This window comes from Leptonotus elevatus, chromosome 1 (genome assembly GCF_054856555.1).
Source record: "Leptonotus elevatus isolate MCC_2025b chromosome 1, RoL_Lele_1.0, whole genome shotgun sequence".
Classification (NCBI taxonomy): Eukaryota; Metazoa; Chordata; class Actinopteri; order Syngnathiformes; family Syngnathidae; genus Leptonotus; species Leptonotus elevatus.
The window spans coordinates 9158327-9181119 of NC_141239.1; the positions used below are offsets into that span (position 1 = coordinate 9158327).

General features: G+C 38.7%; 1 protein-coding gene across 7 annotated transcripts in view; it reads left to right on the forward strand.

Annotated features, from left to right (window-relative positions):
* svilb (supervillin b) overlaps nt 1-22283 on the forward strand; it is a 42982-nt gene extending 20699 nt beyond the window's left edge. For 4 of the 7 annotated variants that reach the window (XM_086073327.1, XM_086073270.1, XM_086073280.1 and 1 more), the window contains 23 exons: nt 859-988; nt 1171-1227; nt 2909-2986; nt 6229-6385; nt 6559-6654; nt 6737-6817; nt 8120-8476; nt 8553-8711; nt 8777-8913; nt 9616-9763; nt 9838-9983; nt 10092-10267; nt 12289-12439; nt 12527-12806; nt 12879-13030; nt 13561-13666; nt 13731-13938; nt 15310-15443; nt 15941-16096; nt 16177-16320; nt 17333-17454; nt 18971-19126; nt 21817-22283. In XM_086073327.1, the coding sequence (XP_085929453.1) occupies nt 859-988; nt 1171-1227; nt 2909-2986; nt 6229-6385; nt 6559-6654; nt 6737-6817; nt 8120-8476; nt 8553-8711; nt 8777-8913; nt 9616-9763; nt 9838-9983; nt 10092-10267; nt 12289-12439; nt 12527-12806; nt 12879-13030; nt 13561-13666; nt 13731-13938; nt 15310-15443; nt 15941-16096; nt 16177-16320; nt 17333-17454; nt 18971-19126; nt 21817-21903 (3418 nt within the window). In that variant the 3' untranslated portion in view covers nt 21904-22283. Of the gene's footprint in view, nt 1-858; nt 989-1170; nt 1228-2908; nt 2987-6228; nt 6386-6558; nt 6655-6736; nt 6818-8119; nt 8477-8552; nt 8712-8776; nt 8914-9615; nt 9764-9837; nt 9984-10091; nt 10268-12288; nt 12440-12526; nt 12807-12878; nt 13031-13560; nt 13667-13730; nt 13939-15309; nt 15444-15940; nt 16097-16176; nt 16321-17332; nt 17455-18970; nt 19127-20981; nt 21005-21816 lie in introns of all 7 variants that reach the window. The other 3 variants (XM_086073290.1, XM_086073299.1, XM_086073308.1) reach the window with 3 other exon arrangements.
* Nucleotides 22284-22793: the final 510 nt, after the last annotated feature.

The following is a 22793-nucleotide window of genomic DNA, read 5'->3' on the forward strand; positions in this document are numbered from 1 at the left end:
ATTTTCACTTATTATAGGTGTCCCAGTACTTTTGCCAGAGCTTCAGATTTTCACTTCCCAAGTTACGTTAATTCTGAACACAGCCACATCCTAGTTCCAAGAGGGTGTGCACATTTGTGCAACCATATTATTTCATTTGTTAGTTTTTTCTTCTTTTGACAATATTTTTAAGCAACTTCAATTGAATTGTACAGGTTATAGGTCACATTACAAGTGGAAAGTTCTGATTAGGTTTTTTTTTGTTCTACTGATCATCTTCGTGATCCTCATCATTTGACATCATTTTCTATCCTATTTTTGTCTCATTTTTTATTTATCACAAAAACTTGGCATTTGAACAGGGGCGTGTAGACTTTTTATATACACTTCATTAGGGCTGTGCAATAAATCTAAATCTCAATTATTGCACTCTACAATTACAAAATCTGCATAATCGTAAAAAAATAAAGATTTTTAATCCTAATTTTTGAGTTATTTCAGTTGTTTAATTTTTTATATTTGCACCTTTTTTAATTGTAAAATAACTAATTTAATAAATGTTGTTTTATCCAAAAGTAACGTGCATAATTCTAGTGTTTTAAAGAATTTTATATGTCTTAATATTTAACATTTTCTTGTTTTGTACCAAAAAAAATCATCGTCCTAATCGTGATTTGAATTATTACCAAAAATAATTGTGATTAATATTTTCTTCATAATCTAGCATCTCTACACTTTATCTTCATGGAAGGCAAATCAGAATAAACACGACCCCGATGCATGCAAACTGTAACAGCATTTCATGTTTTGGAGGCGCGACCCTCAACAGGCGAGGGTTTTATGTCGCATATTTCAAAAGTTTTTGTGCGTTTGTGCCAGAGTGGCCCTGCTGAAGAAGAGCGGCGAGGAGGATTGGAGGAACCGAATCAACAGGAAACAGGAAGTGGCAAAGGTGGCGTCCGCCGAGGCGCCCCAGCGACAAGAGGCGGAGCCGACGCATCAGAAAAAGGTGCGGCGTCAACACACCGTGACAGTAAAGACTTCATATCACGCATTTGTCATATGCATTACATATTGCCTGCTTGGCAAAAAAGACAAACCCCTTGGTGAAGACCACCCTCCCCCAAATATCGCCGGCTCTCTAACCGCCCCTTGTGTCCTCCCTGCACCCCCCACATCCCTCCCTCTCAGGAGGAAGAGGTGGTCATCCATGACCACTCTGAAGTGTGCGTGTCAGATCAGCTGTGGGTAAGCCAATCGCCTTTAAGTGGGCGGCCGTGTCATCCAATTACATTTGTGGGTTGAATGCACCACCTTTGCCTGCTGGTTGGCGCACTGGCCTGACTTTGTGGAATAGAAGAACACAATTTTGTGTTCTGGAGTTTTTTTGTTGTTGTTGCTTGGAACGCAAAATGTAATAGCAACAAGTCTATCATGAGTTTCAAGACGCCATGCCTGAAAATACAGAAGATGCTGTTTTGATTTAAAAGTAGGAGTAACAAAATGAGTGCATTAATTTCTTGTTAATTTAAAGTTCCTTTAACGCCACCAAAAAAAATTTAACGCGCGATTAACTCATTCACTGCCATTGACGGCAATAGACGTCAAAAATTAATTTGAACTATTTCTATTAGTTTAACATTTTTTTTCCACTTTTGTTAACAAGAGTATGAAAACCTAGAATTTTTTTATTGTACATTTAGAACATATATAAAAATGTTGATTAATCGTGAGTTAACTAGTGAATCTATGCGATTAATTACGTTTAAAAATTGTATTTGACTGACACCCCTAATTTTTAGTAAAAATAATTTTTAATCACGTCAGGCGATTAATTTTTTTTAATTATAATTAATCGCATGACTTCAATAGTTAACTCAAGATTAATCACAAATTTTATATCTGTTATAAATATACAATAAAAAAAATTCTATGTTTTCATACTCTTGTTAACAAAAGTGGAAAAAATGTTAAACTAATTGAAATAGTTCAAATGTATTTTTGACATCTATAGCCGTCAATGGCAGTGAATGAGTTAATTACCTCCCCTTACTTGGAAGGCCAGTACTGGGGGAATTCCAGTCGCAACGCAGCAGACACGTCCACGTCAAAATGTAGCAGTAATAAATTGAATAACACTGCATATATTTGTGGAGACTGGGGTCAAGTTGTAATTTACAATTTTAAAAATGTCCAGAAGTTCACAGGTTACTTCATGTTAAAGATTAGATAGCTCTTAACATGAAAAAAAAAATGCACTGAGATGTCACCAATGTCTTACAAATGCAATTATGCCATCTAGTGGCAGAAAAATTACCTCAATATCACACTGTTTTTTTACAGTAAAGTACATCCTTTTAATTTTAACTCAATTTTATGAATTATTATTAAATTACTGTATCACTGACCAACAAATGCAGCCATATTTCTATTAGTTTAAAAAAAATCCACTTATATGTTAACAGCAGTATCAACACTTTTTTTTATTTTTTATTATTGTACATTTTATTGTACATTTAGAACAGATATAAACTTTGTGATTAATCAAGAGTTAACTTTTGAAGTCATGCGATTAATTACGATAAAACAATTAAATCACCTGATACCCCTATTCAAAAGTATAATTTCCGGGTCTTTTTGGCCATTTCAGTCAGAAATTACACTAGTTAGCAACACTAGTTGTATGGGGTTTTGGGGCGCGCTTTGTGTCAGTTGTAGACCCAAAAACAAAGGCTCTGAACCCGAACCGACTCCTCAAGATTTTCAAAAAACTCCTCCCTGAAGCCAGTCTCTGATAGCAATTTGGTTCGGCATGAAACTGCCATGAAAGTCGCAACTGCTCCCGTCCGTATCTGACGTGCATGCTCATGCATCCTTTCCTGCCCTATCCTCTTCCCTTCACTCTTCCTTCCACCTCTCCATCTCTCAGGAGCCTGTCTTCTCCTCCACATTTTCTCCTCCTTTCTCCCTTGGACAAAAGTGTCAGTACATTGACCATCACGCTCAGGTAAGCAGTGGCGGCTTTGATTTGCCACGCTCGGTGTGCAACCTTGTTTTGGTTGAGATTAGATCCTGGTGAGATGATGTATGCTGTTATGCTTGAGTGTATCAATTCTTCTTCTGCTTTGATGTTGTTCTTGCGCGAGTGAATCTTCTTAAAGGGGAAGTCAACCCCCCCAAAAAATTCTTGACGATAATTTGTTCTATGCAGCCCCACTAGCAGGCTTTGGGGAGTAACGGAATACATGTGCCGCCGTTACGTAATCAGATTGCAAAAAAAATAATGTAACTGTATTCCATTACAGTTACAGGAAAAAACATGTAATCAGATTACAGGTACATTTATTAAAAATGGGGATTACCTCGAGGGATTACAATTTCTACGATGAGAGAGAGAGAGAGATAGCGCTATCTATCTATCTATCAAACTGTGAGGTGTGGTTGCTTTCAGTGACAGCTCGAAAACAGCATATGGTCTTCAATCAATCAATCAATCAATCAATCGCCTACATGCTTTTTAATTACACAAGGATCTTTGCTATTTGTAGGCTGCCCGGGTACCTATCACCCGCAAATAGCAGGGGCACATTGTATAGAATATATAGTGTAGTGGTTATTTTTATTTTGTCTTCATGAGCATACTCAATATGAGAGTAATCCAAAAGTAATCCAGTTACAATACTTTAATATTATGGTACTTGGATTAAGTTACTTACAAAAAAATAGCGGGTAACTTGTAACTGTAATGGATTACATTTTAAAAGTAACCCTCCCAACCCTGCCCACTAGTCTAAACACAGTACTTTGTTAAGCAGCAAAATCCATCAGTTCTTATCAATAGCAGAAGGCAGCCATTTTGCTGTCGAGTGAAGATGACATAACAGTTGCTCAGATCTCAGGTAACAACCAATCACAGCTCAGCTAACAGAAAACAGGTGAGCTGTGATTGGCCGTTGCTTGAGCCCTGAGCAACTCTGATGTCATCTGCAGTCGACACCAAGTGGCAAAATGGCCGCCGTCTGAGATTGATAAAAATGCCTGGATTTTGGCGCATAACTCATATTCCGCAAATGTAATATTAATCAGAATGTCATGTTTAGACTAGTCAGGTTGTCAAGAAATGCTTATGCTTTTGTTTAGTTTTTTCCTTAAGAGCTCAGTATTGTTCATTCGGTAATTTTACAGATTTGAAATGTCATCATCATTGCTCTTTTTTAAAAATGTTTAAATTTTTATTTTGTATGTGGGTGAGTATGTGCATGTGCGTATGTGTGCGTGCGTGTGAGTGTGTACTCATTAGTTCACCTAAAACCTATTAATAATCCCATACCGTTCACCTAAATCGAATACTTCAGAATCCAGCTGGAGTTGTGAGGTTGACAGGAGACCCGAGTCGCCGCCCCCCAGACCCCGACCCCCAAACCCCGGGGACCCCCCGTACCCAGGAAGGATCAAAGAAAAGAAAGGAAAGTGAAATCCAGCACCGACCAGACATTACCTACTACCCACCGGGTTACCAACCAGAATCCTTCACCAACCCCAGAAACATCTAAATTCCACTAAATTAGGGAGACCTCAAGAGACAAAAGGAAAGACTGAGGAAAGGAATGAAGGATAGATGAAGCAGAGTGAGATCCACAGACATCAGCCTCCACCGATTCAACGACCAGAGGAAGAAGCAGATTGTGTCTGAATTTCGATAGATGCTGGTGTGGTGGATCTGGCATGCATGAAAACCTCTACCAAAGAGGGGAGCCGTCGACCCCGGCCAGTACAGAGCAAGCACAACACCTCAGGGCCCCCCAGGCCACGGCAGCGCCAAAGGACGACCCCCGGGCCCTACAAGAGCCACCGGCCGGAGAGCAAACCCAGGAGCCAGGAGCGCCCCTCACCCCAACACGGCCCGCGCCCCCAACCCAACGCAGCAGGACGGGGCACGGCAGGCCCGCCAGGCACCCCACCGGCCCACAGCCCCCGCTCCCCCCACGACCACCCTGCCCCCCATCCACCCCCGCCATCCACCACAACCCAGCCCCACCCACCCCCAGCACTCCCCCACCCAGCCACCCGTACCACCCCCATCCAAGTCGCCGCCCCCCAGACCCCGACCCCCAAAACCCCGGGGACCCCCCGTACCCAGGCATCAGTGCCGGAGAGGGGCTGGACAGCGGAGTGGAGCGGAGAGGGCACCCGCGCCCACCCCGCCTCCCACTGCGTGGAGGGACGGAACACCGGGGGCAGAAGGGGAGATGGGGGCACCGGGGAACGGGCGGCACCCCCGAACCCCAGGCCCAGCGGGGAAAGGCCCCGGTCGTCACGCCAGCGTTCTTAGTGAAAGCTAACCCTGTTACTGAGTTCACCAGCTCGCCGACTGGCGAACTCTACCCCTACACCGTGAATGTGACCCCACCCAGTGTATATACAAGTGTGTGTGTGTGTGTGGTGCATTCAAATTGGGAGCAGGTGAACCGGAGCAGAGGGAAATTATATCCCCACGCTCCGATCCACCCGCCTCCCAGTCATGTCAGAAATGTTTATGGTTGACTTCCCCTTTAATAGGGAGGCTCTTAACTCATTCACTGCCATTAACGACTATAGACGTCAACAATTCTATGAACTATTTCTATTAGTTTAACATTTTTTCATTTTATTTAATTTTTTTATGAAAACCTAGATTTTTTTTATTGTACATTTATACCAGATATAAAATTATCATGCGATTAATTACGATTAAACGGCCCTTATTTTATTTTATTTTTTATTAGGCCCATCAGGCGATTAACATTTTTAATTGTAATTAATCACATGACTTCCCTTGTTAACTAACAATTAATCACAAATTTTATATCTGTTCTAAATTTACAATATTTTTTTCCCCTAGGTTTTCATACTCTTGTTAGCAAAAGTGGAGGAAAAAAATTTAAACTAAAGAAATAGTTCAAATACATTTTGGACGTCTACAGCCGTCAATGGCAGTGAATGAGTTAACTACAAGCTAGTTGCAAAGTAACAGGGCACAAAAAACAGTCAAAGGCATACTGCATGCTTTGAATGGGGAACAGTAGTGCCATCTGGTGGACAAAAATAAGAAATTGAAAATGCCTCTTTGATCTCATAGGGGAATTTTGGTCTAGGTTTTGATATAACCCTATCGAAGAAACTAATCCAAACAAATCCCACCGAAGCTAAACGTGACCCTTGCAGATGACGACGAGCATGAATCTTCTTATGTTTTTGTTGTCGTTTCAGCCTCAGTCGGCCAGAAAGGAGGTGAAAGAGGCCCAGATGACCATCGAGGAGAGGAAGCAGATGATCTCTATGCGAGAGGAAGCCTGGAAGAACAAGGGCAAGGGTGCGGCCAACGATTCCGGCCAGTACACGGTAGCAGCACGCATGGTCAAGAAAGGTCAGCAGAATATTATGTTTTGGTTTCTAGACTTTGTGAAGCAGCATGTGGTTCACCTGCGCTTTTTTTTTTTTTTTTTTACTTACCTTATTCCATGCTGTAAACAATTGCATGTTGGTGATCACAACGTTTGGATGATAGCTTAGCTTGTCCTTTTTTTTTTTTTGGGGCAGGTCTGGCCGCCTCCTCCTCGGTCATCGGGCCGATCCTTTCACCCGTCTCCACCAAGCTCAAGAGCGGCACCGCGGTTGTTGGGAAACCACAGGAGGGTGCGAATTTTTTCCACGCATCCTTTCCACTTAAAATTGTTTCGTAAGCTAACTATCAATGATATCTGTCCTTTGCTTGTAGACATTGAAGCCAGAGCAGATATGGAGTCGGATAAAAAGCTGGACAAGTTGGATACCTTCTTAGGACGTATCAACAGCAAAGGTACATTCTTTGTTAGTTAGTTGGTTAGTTAGTAAGTTAGTTTAGACCAGGGGTCTACAACCTGCGACTCTGGAGCCACATGTGGCTCTTTAAAGAAAATTGTAGAAATTATTATTTTTTTCATATTTATTTTCATTTTTAGATAAAATCTTATTTAAATGAATAGTCAAAGCGTTAACTCATTGGTTAATTATAATTTTAAAAATCGCATTAATCACACTATTAATTTTGAGCGCAGAGGATACTTTAGTTTGACAGCAGATGGTTATGTTAAATGTAATAAATGTTTGTGTATGACATTTAGAATATTTGTTCATGTCAAAATATTGTGCTCGTTTTTTTTTTTTACTCATGCAAGTAATTAACTGATTCGAAAAAGAGGAGGTGGAGAGTGTGCAGTGGATCAAAACATGTTGAAGACGTCCTCGTAACGTTAAATGTAGAAAGAATTGACACATAACAGGTGCTCTTTAAATTTGGTGGGCAAAAAGTGTTGACAAAAGCCTTTTTTATTTTTATTAATTGAGTAATCATGATTAATCAAAATTCTAAGATGTAATGAATCAGATTTTTAAAAATGAATCGTTTGACAGCTCTAAAAATAATAATAATTAAATATTACCAAAAATGTCAGAGTCCAAATTTTTAGGTTTTCAGAAAAAGGGAGACGGTTTTTAAAAGGTACTCAAAATGTCCAAAAAACAATAAAAGAAAGGCAGAAAACTACCATAAAATGTCTTTGGAATTGCCCCCCCAAAAAGTCAGAACATTTTTTTTTTTTAAAGGCAATAAAGAAAACTATTCAAAAGTTATCATAAAATGTCCAAAAACAAAAGCCGAAATCCCGAAGAATTACCATTAAATGCCTACAAAATTGCCAAAAATGTCAGAAAAAAAGGCAAAAAATAATCTTAAAAAGAGCCATAAAATGCATATTAAAGAAAGAAAAGAGAAAGAAAATGACCACAATACGTCCATAAAATTGCCAAAAATGTCATAAATTTTACAGAAAGGCAGAAAAATGAAGTATGAAAGATTACCAAAAAAAATCGGAAAACAAAAGGTAGAAGAAAATGAATCACAAAGTATTGGATGCTGCATATTTTTATGTTATGGTGCAGCTCGAATGAGCTCTTGGACCCTCAATACATTAGGCTAACACTAACACACTGTTTCCCTCATCACAAATCAAATTGATTTCGTCTAAAAAAGCAAAGTAATGATTTTTTTCAGACAATGCTCGTGATTGTTGACCGGGCGTCATTAACTGTCTATAATGCTCTGGCGTGTCGTGTCCGTCAGTGTCCGAGCTGCAGGAGAGCACGCTGACCGTCACCGACACGGCGGTTAAGGAGGTGATGAAGCTGGACGACGAGATCTTCTCTAACTTCTACCGCCGCGTGGCCGAATTCCCAAACGTGCCCTCGCGTATCGAGCTCAGCGAAGACTTCGACGCCATATTCGGCTCGCGGCAGGGCTCCGGTAGGCTGACGTCGGCCATGGTGCGGCACAAGCGCTCCGTGCGTCCGTCCAGGAACGTGCAGGCCTCCCGCAACCCCATCAAGATGCTGGCCGCCCGCCAGGACATACGACACGAGTACACCGAGGAGAGGCTTAATGTGGCTCATCTGGAGAGTCAGAGGATGTCGTCCGACAAGAGTGAGTGAAATTTTTGACGTCTATAGTCGTCAATGGCACCGAACGAGTTGAACAGCTGTCCTCCTCTGTGTTTCAGTGATTAAAAGCTCGGAATATTCTGATGCAGCTCTGGCGGGTCTGTCCAGTAAGGAGAACTACAGCACCGTGAATTTGCGCAGCGTCAACATAGCGGAGACGCCCACGTCCAACAACAGCGCCATCCCATACAAAAACCTTATGCTGCTGCACATCAAAGGTAGTAAGGTTCTCACCCGAGGCACCCGTCGAGGCTCTTGTCTCATCCGCGGTATTCTCTTGTAGGCCGTCGCCATGTTCAGACCAGACTAGTCGAGCCCAGAGCGTCGTCACTGAACAGTGGGGATTGTTTCCTGCTGGTGACGCCCGAGCACTGCTTTGTGTGGGTAGGAGAGTTCTCCAATGTCATCGAAAGGGCCAAGGTGATCTGTATTCATACATTAGATTATTACTAGGGGTGTCAAAATTAGTGCATTCATTTTAATTTAAAGTAATGTCATAAATATTTCTAACGCGTGATTAATGACCGCCCCTTACTTGGAAAGCTGCACTTGGGGAATTCCAGTTGTTCAAAATTTTGCAGTAATGATTTTATTAATAATGCATATATTTGTGGAGACTGGGCTCAAGTTGTATTTTACAATTTAAAAAATTTACATAATTTCACATATTAGTTACAGAATGTTAAAGATTAGATAGCTCTTAATATGAAAAGAAAAATGCACTGAGCTGTCACCAATGTCTTACAAATTCAATTATGCCATCTAGTGGCAGAAAACTGACCTCAATGTCACACCTGTTTTTTTACAGTACAACTTTTTAATTTTAACTCAATTTTATGAGTTATTATGAAATTACTGTATCAATGACTAAAAGATGCAGCCATATTTCTATTAGTTTAACATTTTTTTCCCACCTTTATGTTAACAAGGGTATGATTTTTTTTTTTTACATTTTATTGTCCATTTAGAACAGATATAAAAGTTGTGATTAGTCGTTAATTGAGGTCATGCGATTAATTACAATTAAAAAAATTCATCGCCTGACACCCCTGATTATTACGTATAATTCATCATTTACAAGCACTATACTGAAAATCAATGGATGGATTTTTTTTTTTGTAGGCAATGGATCTGGCCATGTTCATCCAGACGAAGAAAGACTTGGGCTGCAGGGCGACCAAGTTGCAGACCATCGAGGAAGGCGTTCATGCGCAGAGTCCAGATTCACAAGAGTTTTGGACCATCCTCGGGGGACACGGTGCTTACCAACGTAAGAAATAAATTCAAGTTTTAGCTACAAATGGTTAAAAAAAAGTTTGACACATTTCCCGTCTGGGTGAGTAGCTGCCGGTCCGCCCGAGGAGGACGACCGCTTCGAGAACGCCATCGTGGAGACCAACTGCATCTTTCGCCTGATAGATGACAAACTGATGCCCGATGATGATGAATGGGGGAAGGTCCCTCGCTGCTCTTTGCTGGCATCCAAAGAGGTCAGCATCAAAAACGCCACAAACAACCTTTTTTTCTGGAAAATGTTCACCCCTCGTTTCAGCATACCACGGGTTGCCACATTTTGAAGCTCATGGTCTGCCCTCCAGGTGTTAGTGTTGGACTTCGGCAGCGAGGTGTACGTGTGGCATGGCAAAGACGTGACGCTGGCCCAGAGGAAGGTGGCCTTTCAGCTGGCCAAGCACCTCTGGAATGGTACCTTCGACTACACCTGCTGTGACATCAACCCACTGGATCCCGGAAGCTGCAACACCCTAATACCAAGGTACCTAACCAGGGTTGGGAGGGTTTACTTTTAAAATGTAATCCATTACAGTTACAAGTTACCTGCTAAAAAAAATGTAGTTAGCAAGCATAATATTAAAGTCATGTAACTGGATTACTTTTGGATTACTCCAATATTGAATATGCTCATGAAGACAAAATACAAATTAATACCACCACAATATATATTCTATACAATGTGCCCCTGCTATTTGCGGGTGACCCGGGCAGCCTACAAATAGCGAAAATCCTTGTGTAATTAAAAAGCATGTAGATTGATTGATTGATTGATTTAAGGCCATATGCTGTTTTTGAACTGTCACTGAAAGCAACAACACCACAGATAGATAGATAGATAGATCGTCATCCAACTGCAAAATGAACTTTGATCCCAGTCACAAGTTTAGCCGTGTATATGTTGTGTGGGATGTTTAAATAGTGAATTGGTGGGAGGAGCATTTGTTTGTAGGCTAGCGGGCTAGCTAGCAAGAAGCTACAGCGCGTAGCATGCCGCTGGACTCTCAGCTCAAACTTTCGCTCCGAGTAAGTTCCAGTGAATACCGGTCGCCATTTCCTCCTCCCGTCCGTGAAGTTTTTTCAAAGTGCCCGCGTGTGGAGGACACGACTAGTCAGTTCGTTCGTTCCCACCTCCCCGAAATGTAGCAACGGTTCCACTCGCGCGCTCTCTCGCTCTGTCCTTCTCGCTCTGACTCTCTCGCCCTCTTTCTCACTCTCTCTCATCGTAGAAATTGTAATCCCTCAAAGTAATCCCCATTTTTAATAAATGTGCCGTTTTCATTGGAGCAACCCCCTTCAATACCAACCGTTTTACTGGATCACAACTTTGACTTTAACACTACTATTTTTTCTTTTGTCACAACTCAAACATCTAAATCTATCTGTTTTCGTGCAATAAAACAACGTTCCAAAAAGTGCTTTTGATAACAAAATAATGGGGTAAATGCCACGGACTTCCGATTTCCGAGGGCCACATACTGAAAATTAGAAGGATGAATTCAAAATAGTAAATGGTATAAAAAAACAACAACAACGTTTTAATGTTGTTTATAAATTGTAGTTATTAACTCATTCACTGCCATTGACGGCTATAGACGTCAAAAATTCATTTGAACTATTTCTATTAGTTTAACATTTTTTTTTCCACTTTTGTTAACAAGAGTATGAAAACCTAGAAAAAAAATTGGAGTACTTTTACAACAGATATAAAATTTGTGATTAATCGTGAGTTAACTATTGAAGTCATGCAGTTAATTACCATCAACAATTTAAATCGCCTGACACGATTTAAAAAAAAAAAGAAAAAAGAAAAGATAAAAAATTTGGGACGTCAGACGATAATTTTTTTTAATCGTAATTAATCGCATGACTTCACTAGTTAACTCACTATTAATCACAAATTGTATATCTGTTCTAAATGAACAATTAAAAAATTCTAGGTTTTTATGCTCTTGTTAACAAAAATGGGAAAAATGTTAAACTAAGTTAAAAAAAAAAACATCACAGGTTTCTGTAAAGCGGTGATAAGCAAATTTTGGTCAGCAGCCCTGTGACCCACTAAAAAAGATCCGCCATTATGTTTCTCACCAAAATGAGAACCAAAACAAAATAAATCTTTAGTAAGCTGACAATTTTAAATTTACTTTTTCTTTATTACTTACTTACTTTATTCACCTTAATTCAGAGACATTTTGCTCTTATTTTGCTACAGTAGGTTTCTTTGAGTCTTTGCATATCGTTAGCATAGCAACTTTTCCCCGACACTCACTTTCCACACCCCACTTTAAAAAATAAAATAAAAATAAAAATAAATGGCCGCTGGGCCACAGTTTGAACACCCCTGCTATAGACAGTTATCAAAAGTGTCTACTTTCTCTCTTCGCTTGATTGAATCTTGTCTCATGAGAGTCATCCAAAAATCTAAGCTCAAAGGGAAACTCTAAAAGACTGTCCAAAAGATGCAAACCACACAAGCCTCATCAGTGTGATAATCTCCTGCCACAGAAAAGGCCAAGGCCGTCCCGAATGGGCGATATTCGGCAGGCTGACCGAGCACAACGAGACCATCTTATTCAAGGAGAAGTTTGTGGACTGGTCCGAAATGAAGCCACCGCTGTCACCGACAGAAGGGAGCGAGCAGTTACCGGAACAACAGGTTTGTATCAAATACTTGTTGACAAACCACAACTTTAAACCTAAGAATTGCTTTTTGGCTTTATTTAACATTGATTTTGTTTCCCAGAAGTGCACGGGGCAAGAGTGCCGGCCGTACGACGCCAGCCTGATGCTGCCGCTCCTCCAGTCGCCCGTCGCCACCATCTTGGATGGGGTGAATGTGGGCCGCGGCTATGGCTCGGTGGAGACCGAGGATCACATGAGGACTCAGGAGATCAGCACCGTCTCAGTGGACGTATGGCACATCCTGGAGTTCGACTACAGCCGCCTGCCACGCCAGAGCATCGGCCAGTTCCACGAAGGCGACGCCTACGTGGTGAAATGGAAGTACATGGTCAGCACGTCAGGTACGTCCTGCCTTCTACTCTGGATTCTGTTTGCGCACACTGGATCGTTTTAACTTCTTGTTTTTGTTTCAGTGGGACGCAGAAACAACCCAGAGGTGAGGAGCACCGGACCAGGCCGGGAGAAATGTTGCTATTTCTTCTGGCAAGGCCGACACGCTACTGTTAGCGAGAAAGGAACGTCGGCATTGATGACGGTTGAGCTGGATGAGGAGAGAGGGGCTCAGGTAGAAATACAGGTTTTTGTTTTTTTCCTTTTTACATCACTTGTTGCTAGGTAGGGTTCACAGGGTTTGTGACTGGCCAACAGATCCATTTTTTAAAAAGTAATATGAAATTAAATATAAATAATAAAAATTCATCATTATTAAATAGGCATATTATTAATATGATTAATATAATGATGATCATAATAATAATAATAATAATAATATTGTAAAATAAATGAATTAAAATTAATTAATTAATCACACACTGTTTAAATGATAACTTTCGGTTGGGGGCCTCTGAACATCAACGTCAATTTATTGTTTTTTTTTCTCGTCATGTCACATGTTGCTAGGCAGAGTTCATAGGGCTTGTAATCGGGCCATAAAAATATTCAGAGCTCTCCGTTTTACAGAATCTCTGTATAAGGCTATTGTCTGTATTCTGGCTTCATCTTTAAGATCTCTGTGTAAATAAGGTGAATTGTCACACCTGTGATGCAGCAATTTTTCTGAACACTTTGTGAATGTCTGCTTTTTGTGCTCACAAGGTACAAGTACAGCAGGGCAAAGAGCCTCCATGTTTCCTGCAGTGCTTCAACGGCGGGATGATCGTCCACGCCGGAAAGCGGGAGGAAGAGGAGGACAACATCCAAAGTAAACATCTTTTTAGTCCATGATACGAGTCTATCGATTTGTGGCATTCACCGGCTTTTTTTAGGCGAGTGGCGTCTGTACTGCGTCCGCGGCGAGGTGTCGGCAGAGGGCTACCTGCTGGAAGTGGCGTGCCACTGCAGCAGCCTGCGCTCCCGAGCCTCCATGATCTTGCTCAGCGTCGACAAGGCAGCCATCTACCTGTGGCACGGCTGCAAGACACAGGCGCACACCCGCAGTGTGGGCAACACGGCGGCGCTCAAGATAAAAGAACAGTAAGGGTTTTATTTCTTTATTTTACAAGTCCTTAAATAGATAAAAATGCTATTAAAGACTTTATTTTCATTAAATAAAAAATAATTAATAAACCTATACAGTACTTAAATAATACATATGCCGTTAAATAAATAAAATGTTCTTATATAAATACACAAAATAATATCAACTAAACTTTTAGTAAATTTGTAAGAAGTCATTATCAAGAAATAAGTTCAATAAATAAATGAATAAGGAAAAGGCTAAGTGGCAATTCAATAAAATATGAAAACGCTGCCAATAAAGAAATGTCATTAAATAATTGCAAATTAACTTAAATAAATACAAATTGTATTTTTTTTTAATAATGTCAGTATATAAAACAATCAAGTAAATTCCAAAAATAATATAATAATAATATCATTTAATGAATTTCAAATGCAATCAAATAAATACAAATGTCCTTAAATAAATAAAAGTGCCTCTGACTGAATTCTAATATCATTAAATAAATTCAAATCCTATTAAATAAATACAGCTTCATTTGGATAAATAGAAATGCCATTGAATTAACAAAAATGTCCATACAGGTAAATAAATTAAAACATCAGTAAATAAATTTCCAAAATGTCCTTAAACAAATTATTTTATTATATAAATCTTTCATTAAATAAATGCAAATGCTATTTAATAAATTGCAATGTCAGTAAATAAATATGTGCTGTTACATTACTAAGAAAAAAAATTGATTAACTCATTCACTGCCATTGACGGTTATATACGTCAAATATTCATTTGAACTATTTCTATTAGTTTAAAAAAAAAATCCACTTTTGTTAACAAGAGTATGAAAACCGCGAGTTAACTCGTGAAGTCATGCAATTAATTACGATTAAAAAATGTATTCCAGACGCTCCTAATTTTTAATAATCTTTTTTTTTAATTGCGTCAGGCAATTAAAATAGTTTTTATTTATTTAATTGTTAACTCACAATTATTCATAAATGTTTTATCTGTTCCTAAACGTACAATAATTTTTTTTCTAGGTTTTCATACTCTTGTTAACAAAAGGGGAAAAAATGTTAAACTAATAGAAATAGTTTTTGACGTCAATAGCCGTCAATGGCTGTGAATGAGTTAATTATAATTAATCACATGACTTCAATAGTTAACTCGCGATTAATCGCACATTTTATATTTGTTCTAAATGTACAATAAAAAAATGTATAGGTTTTTATACTATTGTTAACAAAAGTGGAAACATTTTAAATAGAAATAGTTGAAATGATTTTTTGACGTCTATAGCCGTCAATGGCAGCGAATGAGTTAATAGGTTATATATAATGATTAATGAAATAATACCAAAACACTTATGAGACTTCTTCCTTCAGGTGTCCTCTTGAAGCCGGACTCCACAGCAGCAGTAAGGTGACCATTGATGAGTGCGAAGAGGGCATGGAGCCACCGGGCTTCTGGGAGGCTCTGGGACACAAGGACAGGAAGGCCTACGACTGCATGCTGCAAGGTGACAAACGTCCATTTCAGGCAGCTCCAAATATTGTCTTTGAGCTTTTATCCCATTCTTTTTTTCAAAATAATAGGACATGTACAGGAATTTCAAAGAGTTTGACAAAAATATTGAGACATCTGCAGCAAGAGAAAATGTGAAGAAAATGTGGTGTTTGGACTAAAAGTAATGGGACACAGACGGGAATTGAAAAACTTAAGAAACACACCGACACAAGCTCTGTGTGTGCCTCGACCACGCTGATTTTAAAGAGAATGTAGGGAGCCGCTTCAATTGGCCAGGAGTCAGCTGCATTCCATCCCAGAATGGCACAAAACCCCCTTTTCTCTCTGCGCTAGTCGAGCAAAATACCAAAAGAAAGAAAACCCCACCTATGTGCGCAGTTAGGCTGCACTTTGCGCACAAAAATAGAGCTCAGGAAGTGAAAATACTGTATTTACTTCAGACAACAATATCGGGAAAACGTAACAAGAAAATCTTCATTTGTTTCTCAGACCCTGGAAAATTCAACTTCACTCCGCGGCTCTTCCAACTGACCAGCAGTTCGGGAGAGTTTGTGGCGACAGAGTTCTTCCACCCGTCCCGCGCTCCGGATCTTGTCAGCTCGCTGCCATTCCTGCAGGAAGAGCTCTACAATGCAGCACAACCCGGTGAGACTCGTTTCAAGGCCGGTTTTCTCCTTTTTTTAGTTCAGGTGTCGTCTAAAGACTGGACTGTGTGGGTTTCCCAGCATTGTTCCTGGTGGACAACTTTCACGAGGTCTACCTGTGGCAAGGCTGGTGGCCTCAGGACAGTGAGAGCACTGGATCAGCTCACATGCGCTGGGATGTGGACAGGAAGTGCGCCATGGAGACGGTACTACAGTATTGCGAAGGTAAATAATTGCCCATTGTAAGCGTAACCATAATACGAACTTCATAAGCTTATACCGCCCAGCACTTTACGACTAACCTAACTATATAGTTCAGTTTAGTTTATCTTAGTTTTTTTTAGTTTTTTGTTTAAAAAAAATATATAATTATTATTATTTATTTTTTTTGCTGTTGTTTACTGACTTACTTACAACCATACAACATGTGAAAGAGACACCCCATAGTATACCAAGTCAAAACAAAAACAAACAAAAAAGTAGAGATGTCAGATGATTAAGATTTTTAATTGTAATTAATCGCATGACTTCAATAGTTAATTCACGAGTAATCGGAAATTTTATATCTATTCTAAGTGTACAATAATAATAATATAATAATATTTCCCTGTTTTCATACTCTTGTTGGCATGAAAGTGGAAAAAAATGTTAAATTAATTGAAATAGTCATTGATACAGTAATTTCATAATAATTCATAAAATTTAGTTAAAATTCAAATGATGTACTGCAAAAAAGAGTGTGATATTGATTTGTGTTGAGGAAATTTTTCTGCCACTAGATGGCATAATTGCATTTGTTAATTGCATTTGTAAGATGTTGGTGACAGCTCAGTGCATTTTTCTTTTCATAGTAACAGATATCTAAATTCTGCACATTTTTAAATTGTAAAATACAACTTGACTCCAGTCTCTAAAAATATATGCATTATTATTAAATTTATTACTGCTAAATTTTGACGTGGACGCGTCTGCTGTGTTGCAACTGGAATTACCCCAGTGCAGGCTTTCCATGTCAGGGGTGTTCATTAATTGCGCGTTAAAAAAAATGGTGGCGTTAAAGGAACTTTAAATTAACGCACTAATTTTGACACCCCTAAAAAAAAATTTTTTTACAATTAATACTTTACAGACAAACCAAATCAAACAAGATGTTGATGCCAGTCAAGAGGCTTAAACAGATCCCTGAAATATAATTCAATATTTAGTTTCCTCTTCAATCTGTTGTGTTTTTTTGCAGAGAAGAGTGACAGGAAGTCTCAGAAGTCCTACCTGATCCACGCTGGATTGGAACCGCTCACTTTCACCAACATGTTCCCCAGCTGGGAGCACCGAGAGGACGTCGCCGAGATCTCAGAGAGGGTAATGTCACGTTCAGTGGCAGTATTTGCTTAAACGCCGCTTTAGGTCAGACCCCACTTTTGGATTCCCCCCCACTGACCCTACAGCGAGCAAATACATGACGGTTTTCTTTTAAATATATTGAATTATAAGCAGATGGGATAGGCTCCAGCACCCCTGCGACCCTTGTGAGGAATAAGCGGTCGCGAAAATGGATGGATGGATGAATTATAAGCAAATAAGAATATAGCATGAATTAAAAAAAATAAAATTTTACTTAAAGCTAGCGACTGTGTACATAAAATTATATTTTGAATCACTACTGCCACCTGTTGATCAAAAATGAAACTGCACGCACCCTTCTTCACATATACAATGTGCACATGACATCACATCCGCAGACAGAGGGCGGGAAGTCTGAAAACTATTGGCCAGAGGTTTGCAGGAGTACCCATTGTAAACAGCTAAGATGTTAATCTACTAATTAGAAGATGTTTCAGTCATAAATGGTCAAATAAAAAGGCTATTGTAAATATATTTTTGGCCAAAGAGCAGCTTTAAAGGTTAACTCAACACCAAATCAACTTTTTGTTCTGGTCATTACTTTAACATTTTAATTTGTTTAAAGCCTGAATTTGGGGCAAAAGCCGTGTATTTGGCGCCATCTTCAGGTAACACACTGGGATAAACTCAATTTGGATGTTTGTCCTCTCATTACGCGAGACAATACATACTACGTCACTTGCTCCGCATGACGTAGTCGCCCCCGCCACCCACAGGCTCATTCTCGTACCCGCCTCCTTAAAACGGCTTCTTAGCGAGTTGCTGTTGTCAATCATCACAGCCAGGCCACGCCCAACCCTCTCCCTATTGGCAACCCAACGGTCCACCAGGCAACGCCCCCTTTGAGCGCCAATTTCAAATCTTAGTGAGGGGTGGAGCAAGAGTCTGACTTCCTGTTGAGTTATTCTTTAAGGGTACAAACAGGAAGAATTTTTTTTTTTTTAGGAACCCCGACTGTCATGACAAGTTTGCTCTATATTATTTATTTGGTTGTTACTATGAGATAAATTTTTCAAAAATCATTTCCTGTTTAATACATGTTGAAACTTTATTTGGAGGTACGCCGCCATTGTTATTTACATCGCAACGTAGAATGGCGGCAGGCTCTCTGCCGAGCAATGTGAAACGCCTATAAAAAAAAAAGCAATTTAATTCTCCGTCGCGTTCCTAAAGGGACGATCAAAACTCTCTTGACTCTCCCGATCGCATGTTGTTTCTTTTGGAACGTTACGAGGCTTAACTTGCTTTCTTTATCTGTCAATAACAGTCATTTAAATTTCGGTGCGACAGAAAATGCACATAAGCAAAGTGTGATAAAAAAACGTGACGTGGCTGATGTACTATACTAATGATTTTGCACTGAAGTGGGTCGACAAGTTGTAAAAAATAAATTACAGGGGTTCTCAGTTAGTACCGCCATTTCAAAAGAAATTCAAAAGAGTTTCTCCTTAAATGTCCATTTTTGTGGTTGCAGGAAGCAGAGGTGTGCAACCAGATCATCCTGGTGGAGGACGTGCTGGCCCGACTCAGTCGGAACACGTTCCCGCTGGACCAGCTGCGGGTCCGGCCGCTCCCGGAGGGTGTGGACCCACTACGCCTGGAGATCTACTTGTCAGACCGGGACTTTGAGGTTAGGGAGATGCACGTTGACATTTCTTAAGATGAGAAATGGAACCCGTATAGTTAAAGTGGAAGTCAACCTGAAGCATTTCTTGACAATAATATGGTATATGTGACCTCACTAGTCTAAACATGACATTCTGATTAACTCATTCACTGCCATTGACGACTATAAAAAAATAAAATAATTCATTTGAACTATTTAGATTAGTTTCACATTTTTTTCCACTTTTGTTACAAGAGTATGAAAACCTAGAACTTTTTATTGTACATTTAGAACAGATGTCAAATTTGTGATTAATCGTGAGTGACTATTGAAGTCATGCGATTAATTACAATTAAAAATGTTAATCGTCTGACGCCCCTAATTTTTAATAATCTTTTCTTTTTTTAATTAGGAGCATCAGGCGATTAAAAGTTGTAATTGTAATCAATCACATGACTTCACTATTTCACTCACGATTAATCACAAATTTTATATCTGTTTTAAATATACCCCCCAAAAAAATCTAGGTTTTCATACTCTTGTTAAAAAAAGTGGAAAAACTGTGAAACTAATGGAAATAGTTCAAATGAATTTTTGACGTCTATAGCCGTCAAGGGAAATAGTTCAAATGAATTTTTGACGTCTATAGCCGTCAATGGCAGTGAATGAGTTAATATTACATTTGTGGAATATGAGTTATGAAGCAAAATCCAGCCATTTTTATCCATCACAGTGGGCTGCCATTTTGTCACTTGCTGTCGACTGAAGATGACATCAATGTTGCTTAGGGTTCAGTCAACGACAAATCACAGCTCGCCTGTTTTCTGAAGCTGCGCTGTGATTGGTTGTTACCTGAGACCTGAGCAACATTGATGTCAGCTTCAGTTGGCAGCAAGTGGCAAAATGGCCGCCTCCTGAGATGCATAAAAACGGCTGGATTTTGCTGCTTAACTCATATTCCACTGACACAATATCAACCAGAATACCATATTTAGACTAGTGAGGCGGCATAGAACATATTATTGTCAAAAATAATTAGGGGGTTTGACTTCCGCTTTAAAAACATCAGTCAAATTCCATTGCATTTTAAAGGTGAAATATCGTGCTTTTTTTCATATTTTAGTTCAAATCCCAGGTGTCTTAATAATAAGGCCACTAATATTATTGAGTCAAAATATACAAAGGATGAGGAATTACAGCACAATTAAAGTCCTTTAGTGAAAACAAATGTCTTATAGATTTGGCACAACACAGAGAAGAGTGTTATTAACAACCCTGCCAAACTTTTTTTTTTTTATCGCCATCGTGCAATTTAAAAAAAACAAAGAAATGTATTGTGTAAAACTGTGTAAAAATGTCACAATTTGGTAAAATTCAGTGAGGCTCATTCACAGACACATTTTGAGATGCAGAAGCACATCGCAATGAAAATTCCTTATTATTAAACACCAGGTTTGGGGAGCAACGGAATACATGTACCGCCGTTACGTAATCAGATTACAAAAACAATCTAACTGTAATATATTACAGTTACAGGGAAAAAAACATGTAATCAGATTACAGGTACATTTATTAAAAATGGGGATTACAATTTCTACGATGAGAGAGAGTGCGAAAAAGGGCGAGGGAGAGAGAGAGACAGAGAGAGAGAGAAGGACAGAGAGAAAGAGACAGAGAGAGCGCGTGCACGATATTTAGTTTTATTTTGTTTTAAGCATGCTCAATATTGGAGTAATCCAAAAGTAATCCAGTTACATTACTTTGATATTATGGTACTTGGATTACATTACTAACCACATTTTTAGCAGGTAACTTGCAACTGTAACGGATTACATTTTAAAAGTAACCCTCCCAACCCTGTTAAACTCTCACTTTTCAGAGCAACTGCTAGGGTACATTGAGGTAAGATTACCCTTCAAGCTATCAAACTGCTGAGTCACATTTCTGTGCACGATGAGCACCCTTGAAATATAAGAACTAAACGAGGGGAAGTTGCATTGTGGGTCGTCTGCAGCTATGGATTTCCTGGCATTCTTTGCGTTATCCTCTTCCATACCGTATGATAAAAACACTCTTGTTCTTCCTGACTGTTCACTTTCCTCCGAGGAATGAATGAATGCATCACTGTTACAGTGTATGAACTGACGCATGGCAAATGAAGCACATGAATGACGAATAGCAACGAGCCACAGAGATGTTTTTGCATGCATGTCAAGAATTCTCACACTTTTCTTGAACAACACTGCAATGTCATTAAAAAGGATTACAAATGTATGCTTCATTAAAAAAAAAAAATAATCATGACAGTCACTGTGCATTTAACGTGTAAGTCAAATAAAATGTATTAGAAGATGTAATTAATATAATCTTATCTATCTTAGGATATAGATATGTATGCTTTTTTATATTTACTGGTTTAATATATGTTAATATTTATATACTACATTTTACATCATTACATTTTTTTTATTTACGTATTTTATTATTTAACAATATTTTTATGTACAATATTTCAAATGTAGTTAATATTTCTATGTTCTATTTTGAATTTAATAATATAATTATGTAATATAATGAAAGAGGATTTAGCGCTACAAAAAAAAAAGAATGATTTCATAATTTCATTTTGTCTGTTTTGTGAGTTACAGTCGCTGTTATTATTTTCACTTTGCCATATACTCTCATTAACTGGCAAGTGTGCGTGTACTTCGCAGGAGGCTTTGGAGATGAAGAGGGACGAATACGAACGTCTACCAGGGTGGAAGCAGGTCAACTTAAAGAAGGCCAAAGGACTGTTTTAAGCATGTTGCATTAAAGATGGAACAAGAAAAGCACCAAAAGAGTGAAAGAGGGAGATGGAGATACGCAAGAAAATAGTGTGAAGACTTGGAAAGCACTTCCTGCTCTGTGCCGTGACATCCCAACACTAAGTCTGTTGGTTTTTTTTGTGGATTTGACACCATGTCGCACAAGTGTGCACTTTTGGCATCAACTTTGTAATGTAAAGGTTTGATTTTAAATGATGTATAGTGCCTTTGATTTTTTTTTTGTGTACAGTTTATACAAAGACATTCTAGTGTGACGTCCTTTTGGCATAAAACAAACACATAGTGAATCCAAAATGGAGTCATCTTGTGTCTCCTGCTTATAATAAAGGAAAGCACTTTTGAGTCCACTTTAACTGACTGAGAATTTCTTTTTAAACAAAAGTATGTTGTTTCCATTGAATAAATAATTACATAAATGAAACAATGAGAATAAAGTGAAATATTTCATTTTTTTATTTCACAATTTAACAAGACAAAAAACAACAACAATTCCAGTACTTACCGGTACTTTAACTCAACTTCAAATTATTATTTTTTTGTATTTCTGCTTGTCAATAACAAGTGTTTTAGTTCAATTAAATTAAATAATAGTAGTGGCAATTTTAGGTAGTTATCTTTTTTTTTAATCTTTTTTTAACAAAAGGAACAAAACATCTTCACTTCCATGAACACAATCAATACAATATTAATGACAATTTAAAAACGACTTAACAAAACAACAGAAGAATCTAAATGCACATTGAGCAAATTATTAAAATATTTAATTTGAATTTTTAAATGGGAACTATATAGCCTACCAGGGCTGGGCAAAAAAATCAAATGAATTTGATTAATTCGTCATTTTAAGAATCAACATTTTTTTA